At 37.4% G+C, this 20301-nt stretch overlaps 1 protein-coding gene across 1 annotated transcript; it reads left to right on the top strand.

Annotated features, from left to right (window-relative positions):
- Positions 1-4608: 4608 nt before the first annotated feature.
- Positions 4609-19341, top strand: LOC132044023 (FIP1[V]-like protein). The gene is made up of 9 exons (XM_059434495.1): positions 4609-5677; positions 7155-7381; positions 8109-8235; positions 9408-9476; positions 9587-9724; positions 9908-10009; positions 10204-10541; positions 14038-15640; positions 18090-19341. Exons 1-9 carry the CDS (start codon positions 4787-4789, stop codon positions 18648-18650), a joined length of 4056 nt encoding a protein of 1351 aa, XP_059290478.1. The 5' UTR covers positions 4609-4786; the 3' UTR covers positions 18651-19341.
- Positions 19342-20301: the final 960 nt, after the last annotated feature.

Here is a 20301-nt window from a genome sequence, read left to right as displayed (position 1 = left end):
TTGGTCCTTCGGTTTTCAATAAACTTGATATTGATCCTTGTGACAAGTAACTCAATACATCTTGACATTCATTCAAGTAATTACCACGCTTGTTTTTTATCCCTTCATGTAAGAAATATGTTATATTTGAACTGCTTTTATAAGTATACTAGTGTCGGTTACAAATTAAAATTTATATTCACAACCTGTTTTTGTGTTTGTTTTTTTTTGCTACTCTTGTTTTTTTTTTTTTTTTTTTAATATTAGTTGTAAAAGTAGTTTGATAATTTCTCTATGTTTCTAATATATTGAATCATATAGAAGTTTTTGTAAGTAAGAAAACAATATATTTCTTAGAGTATATCTAGACTTCCTTTTTATTTTCAAAAAAATGCATGCACTTTCCAAAGTTGCTTAAAATTTGCCAAAATGTACAATGACAAATAATATACCGGGTAATCTAATAGTCGACTCGGTTCATATTAGCTTGGGTGCACCCCTTAAGAAATCACTTACCCTTAGAAAGTAAGAAGCATTTTTACTAAATCACCTTAATTAAAGAGTGCCCATTTAATATGATTTTTTGGTTGTGTAAAAATTCACTTATCTAAATAATGATAAAATAAATTTGATATCTTCTTAATTATATATAAAAAAATATTTATTTTGACTAAATATAAAAGCTAAAAGTACCATATAAAAAAGATTCACAAAAAGTATTATAAATATTAATATACACCAATTAGAGACCCACATAGAAATGGACAAGAAAATAGAGTGAAAAATGAGAATAGGCTAAGAAAGTCAAAAGGAAAGCCTAACCATTAGTTAGAATCTAACTAAGTGACTATAAAATCTTTAGATTACCCCTTATTATAAGTAGTAATTACTCTCCAAACAGAGTAACAATATTAGTTTAACATAAAACTGATAATTAAACGGTAAAACTGTTAACAATTTTGAAAATTTATGTATATTCATAAGCAAATGGAATAAAAAATGCATGTATTTCATGTAATTGAAAATTAAATATGCTTAATTAGATATTACAAAAACTAAAATTAAAATTTACCAATAATTGAAAAGCCAAAAATGCTATTAACCCTAAAACAATTAAGGCCTTTTCATTTTCATGTTTAGATTTAGTTTTTCATCTCTTCTAGTTCTTATGTTTCTTGCCTTGGACGATTTTATCCGTTTAACATATATATATATCACTATATGTTCGTGTTGTTACACATTTTTGAAAATGAATCTAATATTTTTAGCCATTTTCTTGATCACTCCCCACTCCAAAACAAACTTTTTACACCAATTAGTTATTATGACACGTCCAAAGGTAGTTTGTTTTCTTAAGGAAAATTTTTGATAGACAATTTTTGTTATATGTTCGGTTATTGTTGCATAGATGTGAATTGATTGTGATGTTGAATCATCGGGATAAGATTCGGGAAAAAAAGACATTGAAGATGACTGAAACTGTATGCAAATTCTTCATACGCTCAAGTTCCTCAATTGTATCTAAGGAAGTCTTAGTATCTTAGAAGAAAGTCTATTTTCCTCAAGTCAAGTTGATATAAGCTTAAATGTTATCAACTTATACATGTGGATAAGTTGCTTAAGTGAATCAACAACGGAATGTGACTATGAAGAAAGACTACTTTTATAGTCGATGGATCCTCATCAAGAACCATATTGTGGGAACATTTCCCATTTCCAGGAATGCAAGTTGAGTGGTTAGGAAATTATTGAAAATTAGAAAATTCATTCTACAACTCAACTCCATACAAAGGGGTTATTGGGTAGATTGATCAACTTGCAACATGGTGAGAATTATGTATCAAGAAATTGATTCGTCGATTCATCCCTCAACATTAAAAAGTTCCATCGAAGAGTATTTCTTGCATTCCAACCTTTATCTTAGATTTAGGTTTATCCTCTGACTGTTCTCACGACAAACTTGCCATGGTCAATGGGTTGTAGCAATTTGGCTTCCAAGAGTCTCAAACTAGTGACTTTTGTTGCTTAGCTGATGAGATATTTGAACACTTATTCTTTGGTTGTCATATTCTTAGGGGGGTTTTGGAGTTGAATTCTAATTTAGTTGTAATTTCAAAGACATATTTGTAATTGGCAGTCAGAACTTCAATGGGAATATAGTATAGCAAAAAAGATGATCACGAAGGTAAAATATGTTCTCGACTTAGTAGCCACTCTATGTGGTTTTTTCATTATACTTATGCATATTCTTTCATATTTTTGTGTTGCTGCAATTTGTTATACATCATTGACTTGAAGTTAGAATGAGCTTTAGTACTCTGCAAAGCATGTCAGAAATTTGACTCAAGACCAAAATTATATGTCGCCACTAAAACACAACAACAATGGCATACCCAATGTAGTCCCACAAGTGGAGTTTGAGGACGGTAGAATGTACACAGACTTTACCTTATCTTTGTGGGATAGAGAAATTGTTCCCAATAGACCCTAAGCTCGAAAGAAAAGAAAAGGATTTGAAGCACGGTATTAAGAAAAATACGACAACAAAATAGCAAGATAGAAAGCAAATGAAATAACGGATAGTAATACACATTGAAGAAAAGAAACTACGCGATTACTAGCTAATACTACTAATAAGAAGAGCAGTCCGTTACCTACTAACCTTCTAGCCTAATTATCGACCTTCGCAACTTCCTATCTAGGGTCATGTCCTCGGTGAACTGAAGTTGTGTCATGTCCTGTCTGATCACTCCCCACCCCCCACCCCTCTGGACCCCTCACACTTCCTTACTGTCGTGAGAAATATCATTAATCATGCTTGTCTGACCTAATCCTAATAAATACTGTTTCAAATACCAATAATGTAAATCTATAAATCAGAATTCAACCTTTATTCATCATTTCAGAAGGGAAATTTTCAAACATATAATGTCCAACATATAATATCACGCCACGTAGCCCAATATACAATATTATACAACAGTATACATTATATACGAGGGGGGGGGGGGGGATGCATCAAGACAGATTTGCCTTGGTCAATTGGTTGCAAAAATTTGGCTTCCAAGAGTCTCAAACTTGTGATATTTGTGGCTTAGCTGATGAGATATTTGAACACTTACTTTTTGGCTGTCATATTCTCCGAGGGGGGGAGTAGAATTCTAATTTGGTTGTAATTTCAGAGAAATATTTGTAATTGACAGCCAGAACTTTTATGGGAATATAATTTAGAAAAAAATGATCACGAAGGTAAAATATGTTCTCCACTTCGTATCCACTCTAAAATATGTTCTCGACTTCGTATCCACTCTATGTGTTTTTTTTCATTATACTTTCATATTTTTTTGTTGCTGCAATTTGCTAGACATCATTGACTTGAAGTTAGAATGAGCTTCAATACTCTGCAAAACACGTCAGAAATTTGACTCAAGACCAAATTTATATTTCGCTACTTAAATACAACAACAACGACGACGCATACCTAGTGTAGTCCCACAAGTAGAGTTTGGGGACGGTAGAATGTACACAGACCTTACCCCTACCTTTGTAGGATAGAGAGACTGTTTCTGAGCCTTAGCTCGAAAGAAAATAAAAGAATTTGAAGCACGGTATCAAGAAAATTATGACAAACAAACGGCAAGATAGAAAGCAAATGAATCCACATTGAAGAAAAGAAACTACGTGATTACTAACTAATACTACTAATAAGGAGAATACTCAGCTACCTACTAACCTGCTAGCCTAATCCTCGACATCCACACCTTTCTATTTAGGGTCATGTCCTCAGTAAGCTGAAGTTATACCATGTCCTGTCTAATCACCTCCCAGTTCTTTTTGGGTCTACCTCTATCTCTCTTAACTCCTATTACAGCCAACCTCTCACACTTCCTTACTGATGTGAGATATATCATTAATCAAGCTCGTCTGACCTACATAGAACGTGACACACAATAACATTATCTTCCATTCTTTCGAGTCCGTTTCAAATACCAATAATTTTAAATCTAATAAATTAGAATTCAACCTTAATTCATCATTATATTTTCAGAAGGGAAATTTTCAAAAATATACAGCCTAACATAAATTATTACGTCACGTTGCTCAATATACAATATTATACAACATTATACTTGGGGAAAGCATTATAAATAATGTATCAACTTTGTACGTAGTTAACCAGCCTTGAACCTTTAGAATGAATATATGAATATAAAATCGACATTCATATTATATATGGATTCTTGTTCTGCAATGGCGGTGCCATTAAATATGAGCCTTGCGCTCAATCCTGTCAGCAAGTACTCTAAGATTCACCGTTAAAATCCCCAGAATTCGGCCTCTCACTTTCTTACTTCCATAGACAATCTCATATAAGGTGTCCACAACCGCTCTATCACCCCCCTTTATAAGCTCGAGATTGTGTATAATAATGTATAAAAAGTGTTTATATACAAATATGGGCTAAAAACAAACTCAAAACATAGGATACGTGGCGTAAATATTTTTTCCCAATAGACATCAAGCTTAATTTTCCCTTTTCTCAAAACTCGAATTTTGGTTACTTCACCTACCTACTAATTTTCCACCTCTTTACTAGCAACAACTTTTAACCTCCTAAATAATTTAGGAAATCTTCCCTAATACACTATTCATTACCAAAATTTGTAGTCCTAGTTTTGTACCCTTCTTAATAAGACCCTCAAAACCAGGTTGAAGAGTAGTACAAAGTATATATTATACCTTTCTTAGTAGCCCTCAAAACCCTCTCTTTCTCTTGCGTTTCTCTACACTTCTCTCTCTCTCTCTAATGGAAGATGATGACGAATTCGGAGATCTCTACACCGATGTACTTCAACCCTTAACGGCATCGTTTCACTCTCAACAACAACAACCCGACCCGACAAACGCCGTCGACCCGACCCGGCCCAAGATCGATCTGAACAACATCAACAGCGATGACGAAGAGATCCTATACGGAGCTCCGAAATCGAATTCTACTGCACCGAATAGTCAAGAGAAGAAAACCCTAGCTTTGCAATCCGGGTCGGGTTTACCTGGATTACCCGAATCGAATCTGAATTTTGATGTTACAGCTGGGAAAATTGGGGGTTTGAGTGGAATTAATGAATCGGATACGAAAACTAGGGTTTTGGAGAAGAGTGATGATGTGAAATTTGGGGAAAAAGGTTTTCAAGATTCGAATTTCATGGATGAAGCTAATATTGATATTGTAGTTGAAGAAAATGATGATAAAGACGATATCTTGATCGAAAAAGAGGGCGAAAACGATGAGAATTTGATACCTGGGTTGTCGATTCCGGGCGTTTCGGATAATAAAGATGGTAATAATGTTGTTGAGGATGATTGGGATAGTGATGATAGTGAGGATGATTTACAAATTGTGTTGAATGATAATACTCATGGACCAATGGGTATGGATAGAATAATGGGTGTTGAAGACGATGAGGACGATGAAGATGGAGAGCCGTTGGTTATTGTCGCGGATAACGATGGTCCCTCGAGCCATCCTCCAATGATGGAGGATCAAGAATGGGGTGAGGAAGGTGGTCCCGGTGCTAACGGGGAGAGAAAGGAGATAGGCGATGGATTGAAAGTGAATGGACCGCCCGGTGGAGTAGCAACGAAAGTTGGGTATAACAATCACGCGTATCATCATCCGTATCATTCACAGTATAAGGTCAGTGATGTTGTACACCTGGGAGTATGCAATGTAAGCTGTCTTGTAATTTACATTATCGTATTGTGGGTCATTGGTGATGTTATAAGGCCGATCACACTCATTGTATGCACAAGCTGTATAAAGAATTGTACTGATGATAATATTATTATTAATGAAATTCATTTCATAATTTTGTTGGAGATAATTCATGTTTGGTCATTCTATAGCATGGTCATGCTGTAAAATGATGTTTGCAATGTTTCAATACAAGGCATCCGCAATGGCTAACAGTACTCATCCACAAATTGAACTCTGTTTGAGATATCCAAACGTACAATTGAAAATCTCCTTAATGAAAAGATGTGAGTGGATGTGTGATGAACTCTAACTAATCAAGATACTAAGTGGTTGCATGTCGGTTCACACGTTTATCGCCATGTGATACATTGAATGCTCTCGTCTAACAGTACTCATCTAAAAGCACTTCAAAGAGTGGGTAACTGGCTGTTGTTAGCACCTTTTTAAATAGATAAAAGCTATTTTTGAACTATTTATCACTGGCTGCCAGATATATCTGCTGCTGCTGCTGCTGCTGCTGCTATGTTAGTAGGTCTTGAGAATGTAAATGGAGAATTTCAGAAAAACTTATGGACATTAGTTTTGTTGGACCATTTCTGACTTTGATCTCTTTTCGGCTTTGCTATGCTTTTCTTTCTTGTTTGCACCTTCATTTTCCAGACGGGCTGGACCTGTGCAAGTAGGTCATTAGGCGATGAATTATGAAGCCTATTCAAGCCAATCTGTTGCTTAAACTGATAATGAATATTCCGAAAGATTGGTGCATTTTCTTATTCTGAGTGATGAAGTACAACTTTCAATTAGTATTTGGACAAATATAATGAAAAGAAAAGATTATATAAGAATTCGTAAAGCTGATAACTGTTTTCTTTCATTTGCATAAGGTTTATCACATTTAAGCTACATGTGCAAGACCTATTTTCGGACAACAACAACATACCCAGTGTAATCCCACAGGTGGGGTCTGGGGAGGGTAGAGTGTACGCAGACCTTACCCCTACCTTGGGAGGTAGGGAGGCTGTTTCCGAAAGACCCTTGGCTATTTTCAGACGTCTTAATAAAACTGAAGATTTGGGTCCATGTTTCTCATTTTTGCTTTTTGTATCCATGAAAGCAATGTTTTACGTGCTTATCTGGTTAGATACTTGACACATCTGAACTGTTCTTTTGCCACATATTTACTCTTGCTCTCTTACTTGATGAAATCCTTCAGAACTGCTAGTATGCGTATTTTTGTTGTCTGTTTCTTGTCTGATGATTGAAAGATTTGCTATATATTTTTACTTTTACTGATTAAAAAATGATTTACTATTTTTTTTTTTTCCTTTTTCCCATTGCTGTCATGATTGTTGTTCCCTGTTACATTATTTCAACAACTGATAATGAGTGTCTTCTCCCTTTTTCTTGTCTCATGTAGTATGTAAGACCTGGTGCAGCTCCTATACCTGGAGCTCCTCCGCCGGGTCCTGGAGGAATACCTGGTCAAGTCCGTCCTCCTGTCAATGTAGGCCCTGTTGCTGGACGTGGTAGAGGTGATTGGCGACCACCAGGAATGAAAGGTGGCTATGGGATGTCCGGTTGGGGAGGCGGTGCGTCTGGGCGTGGCTTTGGGATTGGGTTGGAATTCACTCTTCCTTCACACAAGTATGTTTCCTCGTGTGTCCCTAATTTATACCGTATTTGGAATTGCCATTGTTTCTGTTTGGTGAGGTTTTGTATTTACTGTTATGAAAGAATTTAGTGTAACACCTCTAGCTATCACTACTTTGCTCCCAAATTTATTTTTAGCTTACCTTGTGTGTTGATTCTGTAATTAATTTGATCAGTGTCATTATGAGCAAATCTGACGTTCTGTCCAAAAAGCGTGAGAGTGCTTTAGTTCCTATGTCCAAAATTCTTTGGGACTTTAGAGCAATATAACTATATTCACAGAATAATGTCTTTGCATGATGCAGTCAGTAATCAATGACTCTTCCTGCCTCTTATATTATGGCACTGTCTGCATGCTGCTGGAAGAAGTGTTTGCTTCCAATAAATTTCCTAAGTAACTTGTTATTTTTGATCTCTCTAAGACCTATTGAAGAACTTGTCCTCGTGTTGTGAAACTATGGGGAAAAGGGTAGTTATATATAAGGATGTGGTAGATCTATGAGGTTCAGGTTAAAATTCATGCTATTTATGTGGTATGTGCATGTAATTTCGGCTGATAGGAAAGCTGATGGTATGAATATGTTGGAGTGTGGTGAAAGTATTATTGTGCACAACGTCAGATCACTACTTTTCATTTCTTATGTTTCTTTGGGCAAATCATGTAAATGCTGGAAATGTTCAAAGACACTCAAAATGCTTATTTAGCCTTGTAAACTGTCAGGACTATATTTGAAGTTGACATTGATGGTTTTGAAGAGAAACCTTGGAGACTTCCAGGCATTGATGCAACAGATTTCTTTAACTTTGGTTTGAATGAGGATAGCTGGAGGGATTATTGCAAGCAGCTGGTTGGTTAACTATATTTCCTGTTCTTATATTAAGTTTCCTTGTGAATACATGCATCGAAAAGCCTTAAAACGATTAGTTGTTTTAAACCATGGAAGTATTTTGAATTTTAAGGTTGTCCTCTCTAGTCTCTATACCATAAGCTTCTTAATAAATTGGTTTCCAAGTCCTCCCTCTAGTTTAAATTTTGCAAGCTAAGCAAGAATTGTAGAATATTCCCTCCTTTTCAATTTAAGGATGTGTTCGGTATGAAGGAAGGTTTTTTTCCAGGAAAATAAGTGGGTTTCTTTCTTATTTTCTTGTGTTCGGTACGTAAGCAAAAATATTATCCTAAAAGCATTTGTGGGTGGTGGGTGGTGGTAGGAGGGTGTGGTGGTGAGGGTGAGGGGTGGGTGGGGAGGGGTAGGGGTGGGGGAGTGAAGATGAGGTGGTTCGAGGTGTGGAGGAGACAAGCAATGTGGAATGCCACCTGTGGGACTTGTTTTCCCTACTTTCATTTGGGAAGTCATTTTCCTCATTTTTAAGGAACTTGTTTTCCTAAAGAAAATGTTTTCCAAAATTTTTGAGCAACCGAACATGAGAAAATTGGAAAACATTTTCCGAATTTTTTTTCCACCATACCGAACACACCCTAGGTGTTTTACTTTCCTTTCTAGTATGTTTAAAAAGAATGCACTCTTTCTATATTTGGTAACTCTCTAATTCCAACAATTTACACGGGATCACAAGATTCAAAGGGCATTTTGGTACGATACACACATCTTTAGTTTAAGATTAGTAGTTTCAAAAGTCTCTTTTATTTTCTTAAACTCCGCGCCTAATCAAACTAAGACGCTTATATTGAAATGGGGGGAGGATGATTTTATTAGGATGCCTTACGTAAAAAAAATGTGCAACCTGGTTCCCCCCTTAGTATGCCCCTTCTCCTTTCCTTGTTCTGGTTGTCATCGGTGCTTTGCAGCCATGCCCCAACCTGTTGGTCGCGCCCCATAGCACAGTGGCAAGCCTCTTAACGCCTGAGAGACACTGTGCATTCATAAGAGAGCTACGAAGAAGGAACAAGTTTGGAGTGCAACCACATAATAGCAAATCAAAATGCATTGTTTAGTATGTATGAATGTATTGGTTCTGTAGAGTGGAAATCTTGAAATATGATAATCGATCTTTGCTCCAGGAACAACTTCGACTCGAGTCAACTATGCAAGGAAGAATTCGGGTGTATGAAAGTGGGAGGACAGAGCAGGTAATGTAATGCTTATGCAGATGAAGATACTATCTTCAGCAAGACGTGCATGTCTAAGATACATATCATACTTCAAAATTGTTCTTATTCTTATTTGGTGTTCGTTTTAGGAATATGATCCAGATCTTCCACCAGAACTTGCAGCTGCAGCTGGTATTCAAGACATTCCATCGGAAAATTTGAATGGTAAAACTGATGGAACTTCAAATGACGTAGCAAGAGGATCTATACGCATGCGACCACACCTAGTATGTATTTTGAACTCAAGCCTTACCTTTAGAAACTTTTCTGGTATTATGTAGGCCTAACATTCCCCTTGGCTATTGGTTGAAGTATTCTTACTATTACATCTTTAACTATAACAAGTTATGATACCAAAGTTTCAGATATTACTTGTCGTACTATACTGATATGATATGATTTTCTACTAGCCCACTGGAAGACCGATACAGGTTGAAACTGGTTCTGGTGATCGCCTACCATCAATTGATACCCGACCACCACGACAGCGCGACTCAGATGCAATTATTGAAGTGAGTGATCTGAACCTGTCTTTTTCCAAATCCAAAAAGGAGGTGTCTATCAAAATAAAAAAAGTCTCAGATTCTCGTGCTGAAATCTCTGCATTATTGTTTACCTACTTTTTGCTTGTTTCTATCAAGACTGTGCTGCGTCTTATTTTCTACAAGTTTTATTTATTTCTTTTGTTATTTTCTTGGGTGAACAGATTGTATGCCAGGATGATGACCAACACTCAGGGAATGACAAGAATGAGGTGCAACTGGGCAATAATCCTTCGACAGAGGATTTTAGAGGTGATGCAAGAAGAGGACCCCTGCAGGAACATGTTCAAGAATCTGATGGTTTCCAGCATCCTTATAAGAGCCACAAGCGAGAGCCCAATGCTAGGAGAACACAGTTTATGAATCCTGCAGGTGATCATTTGACCAAAGGGGACGGAGTGGTTCCTTTCTCCTCAGAGGCTCCTGGTCAGTTTGTTTCTGATTCTGGAGGACAGACTTCTGCGCACGACAGTGAGAATTGTGGTGTTCAGCATGAGGAAAGGTACTATATATGTTGCCCAAATAATGTTTTTCCCTTTCTGAGCGCGTGGAGCTTGATCTTTTTTCCTGTTTTAACTGGTAACTAAGATAGAGGCAGGCATGAGGTTTCACTTATTTTTTGGTGTTTGCAAAATTCCACGGTGTATGATGAAAAGAATAGAAGTGTCAAATAAACCTTCAAACAGTCCTCATCATTCAAATGCAATTAAGCAGTAGATACTCCAGATGTAGCTATGTCTATAGCCTATCATCCTGAAGTTTTGGAGAATAATCACCCGTTCAAGCCATTGGGGCTTTGGTTCAATGTTAAATTTTGCGACATGACTGTTACGCCAAGGTTGGTATTTAAGTTGCGAAGGGTCAAGAGGGCCATTATATCGTAGTTGTGAATCTGAAATAACAGATTTCTCAATCATAAAAAAGTACTAATTGCAATAACTCAGTTTCAACAGTAAAGTGAAAGTAAAAAGTTTATAGGGGGAGGAATTCTATATGATTTTCCATTAATAGGGTGCTAAGAGAAGTTCTTATGTATGGTTCTTGAGAAGAAAGGAAATCATATCATGTATATAATGTCAAGAATATGTGAGAACACTGAGAGGAGCTGCAGAGGAATTCTCTATGACCATGTGTTTGCACTAGTGATCAGCTCTGTCTCCATACTTGTTTATCCTAGTCATTGTAAGGTAGTAACTAGTATGTGGGATGAGGTCCCATGGAACATGCTACTTGGAGGGTTTGTTATGTTAATTGACGAAACTAGCGAGGGAGTTACAAAATTTGGAGTTGTTTAGAAGCACTCTTCAGGGTTTTTTGGATAAGTGGCTACATAATAAGTAGAAACAAGGCAGAATATATACATTGCAAGTTTAGCTTTCATAGAGAGAATGTTGGCGAGTGAGATTAGACATGGCTTTGATGCCTAAATGAGAAAGTTGATATCTACGTGGGAGAATGACATGACAGATAAAATTTAACACATTAAACTAGATGGCTATAATGGAGAAGTGATACGACGGTGATGCAATTAGAAGATACATGACAAAATGAAAGAAAATTCTATAGAACTATTATGAACGCACCATGTTAATGAGTAAATGTTGACCTTCAAGGCTTAACATATCCACAAGATGAATGTAGTAAACGTAGCCCATAAGGCTTTGTTCAAGTGGTGAAGGTTGAGGGACTTGTGACTTAGGTCACAAGTTCGAGCCCTGTGTCATGGGAACTAAGCCTGGTATTTAAACGGAGAAGGGTAGGGGGGCGGGCTCATTATTCCCGAGTTTTTATTGTTGCAGTTGGTCTTAAGATTGTTCCTATCTAACGAAACTTTTCTACTGGATCAAATGACAAAGTCATTGTTGCCCCTAGACATATTTTTCCGGTCATAAAAAGATGAATGTCGTAGTAGTGAGAACGTTAAGATGGATGTGTTGTCCTATGAGATTGGTCAGGATTATAATGATTACTTCGGGTAGAGGACAGAGGATGCAAGTAGTACACATAGAATGACTTGAGGAAAGGTGTCTTATATAGATTGACCATGTTTGTATCTACGATAGTATGATGATTAAAGGAGATAAAAAGGGGATGTGGCTGACCTAAAATTATGTAGAGAAAAGTTGTTTCAAAAGACTTACAATCCCTATAGTAATACGGACTTAGCTAAGTACATAACACAATGTCAACAAAGGAGATCCATGTAGGTAATACCATGTAGTTGGGATTATAGCTTAATTCCACCACTCATGCTTGCGCCATGGTAGATTCCCCACATCACACTTCTTGGGGTGCGACTCTTACCCGGACCGTGCGTAAACACTTTCTTCGTGCACTGGGTAGTCTTGCTGTTTTATTAGGCCAGACGTTTCTTAGGAGTCCTTTGATTCTATTTGGGAACTTGTATTCCGCGTATGAAAGTAAAAGTGTGTTTGGCTAAGCTTCTAAGTCGGTCACACTTTTTGACTTATCTACGGGTTTGATAGACAACAATAGTGCTTACAAGACAAATCAACTAAAAGCCATAAGTTGGTTACCCTAACTTATGGTTTTACAACTTATATATGCTGGGTAGTATATGTTGTTGTTTGGCTTTTATGTACTTTGTTACACTGTTTGGCAACTTTTCCTCTATGGTACTGTTGGGCGATCTACTTTGTGTCATGGTATTTGAAGATGGCAGTTAAGTTTAGCAAGATAAAAGTAAAGGTCCAGACAAATGTGGAGGTCCAAACATCAAAGTATAGTGGTGGTCTAGGATGTCTGATCCTTCACAGTGGGAAAAAGCATGGACAAGTTGATCTCAGAAGGCAGTAACTGTCGCTATTTTGGAAATGTTGGAAATTGTCAACCACAAAGAGACTTTGTTTTGTGCATTAGCATAAGAAGTTATATGATAGTTCTTTTTCTTCTATTTAATAGGTCAAAAAGTCATGGTAAGAAATTTGTGAGAATAATAAATGCTTCTGTAAAACAGATTTTAGAAAAATGCTTCTTTAAATGGTGTATCATATGTCCTATATCCGACTATTTTATTTTTGTTCAATCCAAATTGAGTCTATCTTCCATCAAACTTCTTTGTTACATGTGTGTCATCAGATATGTGGTTTGATCCATCAAGTTCATGCTCTAATGCATTGAGTGTTAACTTGTCATAACATCATCGTCATCATCATTATTATTATTGTTATTAGTATTTTGATAAAGTAACTTGTCACAACATTATATTGAATTAGATTAGGTTACTCGGATGGAGTTGAGCATAACGAAGTCAAAGATTAGCATTTAGTTAATTCTAGTAGCTTCTCATCGGGTATTGAACTGACAGAATGATTTGATGATACATTACTATATCCCTTGATATCATCTTTCTGTGCTTGCTAACTTTTATGTATTAGCAGATCATATCTTCTTTTTAGCATTGTTGTTTCACAAGCATAATAGGTTTGTTAGCAATGTCCAAGTCCTTTCCTTTTCTTTTTTCTAGTTAGAAAATTAATTATTGCAAGCAAATAAAGATTACAGAGGAAGCACATGCGAGCCCCTTAAATAAGGGGGTACAGAAGATATAGCACGGACAAAGCTTTAAACAAGAAGTGCTCACCCGTCCTTGTTTATCAGGTTATTATGTAGTATTTGATTGGTAGCTGCTTCTACCAACGCAACAACCTAGAGTTCAAATTGATGCGCAGTATACATTTTGATTTAGCTTGTTCAAAGGTGATTGATGTGGACCAATGATTTCCTAGACAATGATCTATTTTTGGACAAACGAGAATCTGGGGATCTCTGGTTGATATCGCCATTTTATTAAAGCTCTTTGACAAGCTTCCTATCTTATTTGGATGTCTTACGGAGTAAAGTTTTGTCACACATTAGGCTAACTTCCCATTTACTCTTGCTATTTGTTAAAAAGCGCTCATACGATGCTTCTTTACTTGGAGTCTATTGCCTTGCGTTTACCCTAATTTTTTCTCTCTCTCCATTTCCTACTTCAGGGGAAAAAAGGGAAGTGTACACGACAGATCACCTGACATTTCTCCCAGCAATAGCAGAGACAGACTCCAAGTTGATAATCCGAAGGAAGAATCATTTGAAAGTGGTGATCGTACACACAGTCCTGTCCCTCCTTCTCCCACTGCTGATAGACATGCTCAGGAGCAAGATACGGAAGATGGAGATGATATCCCTGATCAAATTGTTGGAGCAGACACAAATAGTGAAGTTGACAGAGAGGAAATGGCGTTGGATGCAAGAACTGATAGTGAAGCCATGAATGATGAATTTCCACATTCTGCGAAAAAGCAAAAGTTCAGTTCACAACGTGAACAATCTGATCCTCAAGAAACTGATGATGGAGAAGACTCCAAGGCTGGAAGAAGTAGCGAGAATAGCAAAGTGCAATCTGGAAGCAGTAGAGGTTATCACAAGTCACGGGATGATATTGAGGACGAAGTTGTTCAAGATGGACGTTCTATGCGCATAGATAATGCCAAAAAAGCAGTTGCCAGAGACGAGGATAGAGTCCGAAAGAAAGCCCGCAATGAGAGAGAAGCAGAAAAACACCCTGTGGTAGTGAAGGGGAGGGAAGATTCTTATTCCCGTAAAGGCGTTGACTCTAGTTCAGCCCATTACATTGACCGACGAAGGGAACGTGAATATTCAGAGGGAGTATGGCAAAGGAGGGAGGACGATCTACAGGGGAGGAGAACTAAAGTAGAAGAACCACGAAAGAGGGAGTTTATTGATGAATTTGGGTCCAGGCACCGCAGCAAGGCGAGAGAATTTGAGGGAAGTGATAGGGAAGAGCGCCATTTATATAAAAAGCAGCTGGAGAACGTTACTTTAAGGCCTGATTATGATAAGGATATGGGAGCAAGGCACAGAGACAGGGATGAGTTGAAGAGGTATGATACCTTGGATGATCGCCACAATAAAAGAAGGAAAGAAGAGTCAAAATTAAGTAGGGAATACATTGACAAGGAAGAAACCTTCCATCCCCATGGAGAAAATTTGGTTCGCAGGAAGAGAGAGAGAGATGATACCTCAGATCACCGAAAGAGAGATGAGCTGATGAGACTAAGAGATGATGAGCAGCACTATATCAGGCACAAAGAAGATGGAGTGTTTCAGAGGGAGAGGAGTGATAGACAGCGAGAACGTGAGGATTGGTATAGGCTTAAACAGTCCCATGAAGAGCCACTACCAAAAAGGGAGAGAGAAGAAATAAGGGGTGGTATGCGTGCTGGACGTGTTCCGGAAGAGAAAGCTTGGGCCGGTCAAGCTAGAGGGAAAGATGAGTACAGAAACTCTGATCAGCATTCAAAGGATGTAAGGCATGCTGACCATATTAGAAGGAGGGATCGTGTTGAAAATGAAAGTCCTTCGAGGCTGAGGACACGTGAGGATGAAAGAAGAGCAAGGCATGATAGGGTGAGCTCACGTGAAGATCGTGCTCCCCATGCTTCTGATAACTCCAGGGTGAATGAGAAAAGGCATAAAGATTACTTAAAGAAAGGTAAAGAATTTGAGGGTGATCATAACTCCCAGATGGCTTTGAACACGATCGAAGACGAACCGAATGGACAGAGAAATGAGTTGGTAAGTACCTACTTCATGTATTTATACCAAGAGTCTTCAAGTTTTCGTTATCACATTGCATTAATGATAATGATTTAGGACTCTGTGTCCGTGAAAATGGGATAGCAAATTTTACTCATTTAATAACAGATGCACAACTAGCCCGGTGGAATCGAAAAGACTTCCAAAATTAAGACAACTTTGTTTGGTCCTTGTCTATGCCGACTTTCCTGAAATGAAGATAAAATACTTTTAGAAATAAAGACAGTCAAAAGGTTGGTTTTAACAAAAAACAATACATGATAAGTAACGCCTCAATCCAAATTAGCTAGGTTGGCTATATGAATCCTCTATGTTTTTTTTACTCTACTCAAATTCATTCTAATTCGAAAATTCTCCAAAAGAAATTTTCTTTCAAAAATAGTCTGGACCCCACTTGTTTGTACCAAACATCGGGTGGAAACCAAAAAGAAATTCTTTCAAAATGTATCTAAGCACAACTTTCCCAAAATTGTTCTCAATCTTTTCTAAGGTCTAATTTTCCCAAAAAATGTTACCAGTTCAAAAAAAAAAAAAAAAAATCCCCCAAAATTAGATCCAAACCAAATACAAACGCCAAGGGATAGACACTAGGTGGTGATCAAAAGATGTGATGTTACTTGAATTCCCTCTTTTTTTTTTTTTTTTTTGGGGGGGGGGGGGGGGGGGGGGGGGGTTTGGGGGGGGGTGGGGGGGGGGGGGTGTTGGCGATAATGGTGCTGGACCAACTTGCTTGCACCGTAATTAATCCCTCATGTATTTCTACTTCACACCAGCAAAGATACTTAGGCAGATAGACAGCTGACGCCTCTGCTACGACTTGAACCTTGGTTCTCAAGGTGTTTACTTCAACTCTCGACTGTTAGGCAACCCCTTGGAGGCTCTAACAAGTTGGTTTCTTCTAATGTTCATGAGAAGTTAAAGCTATAGACAAAAAGAGACAGCACGGCGAACTATTTAATGGAAATTATAGTAATTACAAGAGGCCTGGTATTCTGATTACACATGGTGCTGATACTTAGACTCTGTTGGCTTAAATGGTACTTCATAGAGATTCTTTCAGCATTTGACAACTTAAGAAACTTTTGATATTTCTATGAAGTACTTTTTGAGTATTGTTTTCTTTTAAAGTTATATACAACTGTGGTGAGCTGGAGTTACGTAGTACCTGTATGGGTGGAAAGTAGCAAATATACGTAGGAATAGTGGAGGTGCGAGTAAGCTTGCATGGACACCGTGTTATTAAAAAAGTTATATATAACGTCTGGGCTTAGCTTACCTGTTAAAACATTAGGAGCACAAATGGCTGAATGTAAGGGGAAAAAGTGGTAAGCGGTGCAAATGGGGCTTGAAGGCAAAGATTACATAGAAATTTAGAATCCCTTGTTGAATTTCTTTTAAATATCACAAAAACCTTTTTTTGTGATAGGGAAGTCCTTACATACTATTTCATAGAACATCTCATTATTATAATTATTATTATTTATATAGAGAAGAATATCAGCTCCAAAAGTGTTTTAAGAAAAAGTTTTATTAATTTATACAGAGGGAATTGTCAATTGTTTCAGAGACTATCAAGAGGTATTTCAGATATATTACTCAAAAGAAATGGCACAATACGCCTAGTCGATTAGAATAGAAAAATCCTGTCCTATTGTTACAAGCATACAATTCATTGGCAGATAAAGAAATAGAGCGAACCAAGTGCCAGTGCTCTTTTGTTCCTTTACACCTAGGTCTTTTTTGGATAGAACTCAAAATTTCTGATGCACTCGATTATGGTATGGGTAATTTTCAGGTGCAAAATAATGACGTGGGCCATTTTGAAACCGAGTCCTAAACCCTTGAAGCTTGTTGTGAGACCAAATAGTAACCTAATTTCGATAATGGCTCGGATTCTTTGAATTTTGTAAGCTTGTACTCTCAAACCTACTTGGACATTATAAAAGTTTCTGTTGACTAGATTGTAGGTACTTAATCATGAACGAACGCTGTGAGACAATTAAAAACTAATTTCTAGATTCAGAAGGTGCATTTGGAGTCCAAACAGATAGTTAACGTCATGACGGGTGACTGGAAGTATTGTTCTGAACAACTAAGTTTAGATCATTTTGGAAAAGATTCTATGCTTTCAAAACACTACTATTACACGAAAATATTCTATGCTTTCAAAACACTACTATTAAACATTAAGTTGGCAAAAGAAACTTAAGAAGCACACTGGTTTAATTTGCATTAATATCCAGGCGCAATCATATTTAATCCACATTACCCTGGGTTTCTAGTTTAGATGCATGGAGTATTTAGTGGAAGCAATGATAAAGGGGAATCTGGGTCTATCAAAGTATGGTTGGTGTGGGGGTGTAGGAGCATATTCTTCAAAATCTAATTTAACTTCCATAAGTTAAATGTGCGGTTTCCTTACCTTCAGGTGAGCTCAAAGGGAAAATTTGTGCAAGGAACCAATGAGAACAAGAACCACAGGAATCGCCAACCCTCCAAGAAACATCAGGAAGCGGCTTCATCAGATGACGAGCAGGAGGATTCCAGGAGGGGACGTTCCAAGTTGGAACGATGGGCAAGCCACAAGGATAGAGACTTTGGTATCGTTGCTAAATCATCAGCTTCCTTGAACATGAAAGAAAACGATGTACACAAGGGCACCGGTACTTCATTAGCTAACAAAAATCAAGATGAAGCTTTAAAGATGGTCGAAGACAATCAACAACCTGCAGCTAACAATAAAAATGGAGGGGGCCCTGAGATTAATAACGTAGAAACAAAGCCTATGGAGGATAAACACTTGGAGACAGTTGAGAAGCTGAAGAAGCGGAGTGAGCGCTTCAAGCTTCCAATGCCAAGTGAGAAAGAAGCTCCAGTAAGTAAAAAGGTGGAAGCTGATCCATTATCCTCGGTCCAAAGTGAAATCCGTCCAGATTCAGAAGTGAAGCCAGAGCGTCCAGCACGGAGGAGGAGATGGACCAGCAATTAAATGAGAGCATTGAAGGAACATCTTTGTTGGATGGCTTATTTCCTCCTCGTGGAGCTACTGTGTTTTCCAATATGCACCAACTTGAGGAGCACGCCTGTACTGCTGTTGTCTATTCAGAATCTGAGGTTCGTTTAGACCTCCCAAAGTAGATTTGGGAATCTGTAACCATGTTGAGATTATCTATTTGGCTTTCTTAATTCTGTAATACATGTATATACCAGTAAGCATAACATCATAGTGGCCCATTGTTGGGGTGCCAGCATTACATTTTTGGATATTAAATGACATTGAATTATAGTGTATGAGTAGTAAACACTGTATTCAAGAACCATAGTTAGTGACTGTGGCAGGTAACTATGTCCTCCATGGTCTCTCTTCCTTGAAGACCACTCTCTGCAAGGACTCTTCTCTGTTTGCTGTCACTTTTTTGGACAATGAATGATGAGACTCCAGGAACCGAATCCCGGGATCAACAAGATGAAGGGGACTTGACAGAGAAGCAACTTTCTGGAGAATCTGGAAATAGGAAACAGGGACCTGAAATTGCCCTTACCCGTGTAGTATGTATCGCGATAAACTGCTTTGTCTCTTGGAAAATTTATTTGTTTCGTGGAGCACAAAGTCAGAATGCGATTTTTTGTATGCTGTGTTAGAGGAAAGTATCTGGAGTTACAGAAATTCTAACAGAAGAGAAGAAAATCTCTTGACCACGCAGATATCTTTTTCTTTTGTAGCTTTTTTGGTTTTTCTTCGATATGAAAATTCCTGTGGTTAGAATTGGAAAGGGACGTCGTATAAATGATTACATGAGGATCGCTGATCGCTTACCTATCAACGAAGAAATGTTTCTATGTGAAGAGTTGTGAGTATTCTTGGATGTATGCTAGCATGGCCGTGCAGAAAATGAACTTTGAAAGAAGTTTGATTTAGCAGTTGATTTCAGACGAATGATTTTAGTTTTGCATAGAGCAGAACGGTTACACTGGCTGCATAGAGTTCTCTCACTCTCTTTTTTTTTTTTAAAAAAAAAAAAGAAAAAGAAAACGTGGTGTTAGGGGATAGCTTATGCGCATCTAGATATTTTCCACAAGCATAGATATTGGGTAATTATGTCTATCAAGGCTTGGACATATAGTTGTCTCGAGAAGTACTCGTATTATAGCCAATTTAATCCTTGTAGTTTACTCTCTTTTGTCTTGATAATCCTATATCAATCAATTTGTGAGGAAAAGATTTCTTTACTCTGAAAAACTGGTACCGAAAAATTCAACTACAAGTTGAAGTGAAAAATTTACGTCTAATGTATAACCAAACAGTTAAACTGGGTTGGAAAAAGGTGAAACTATATTTTATGTCCAACATCTCTTAATCATCTTCTTTCATCTGTGCATACACAATATCTAAACCTTAAATACACCTTTACGAAAACAAGCTACACTGATGTGCCATATGACTCATTGGTAACTTTGTTTCGATGCTGTGGGACTGCTACAAGAAATTATGGTTAGAACTCTTAAATTCCATTTTCAAAAAATTTGAAAAAACAGTACTCCCTCCGGATCAAAAAGTGTCCACTTACTAAATCAAGAAACAATTAATTTTATTAAGTGTTAAGTGATCAAATTTCAAAAATTATTTAATTAGGGGTATT

Source organism: Lycium ferocissimum, unplaced genomic scaffold (genome assembly GCF_029784015.1).
Source record: "Lycium ferocissimum isolate CSIRO_LF1 unplaced genomic scaffold, AGI_CSIRO_Lferr_CH_V1 ctg3230, whole genome shotgun sequence".
In the NCBI taxonomy this organism is placed as follows: Eukaryota; Viridiplantae; Streptophyta; class Magnoliopsida; order Solanales; family Solanaceae; genus Lycium; species Lycium ferocissimum.
Note: the sequence above shows the minus strand (reverse complement) of the source record. Positions and strands in the feature narration are given on the sequence as shown.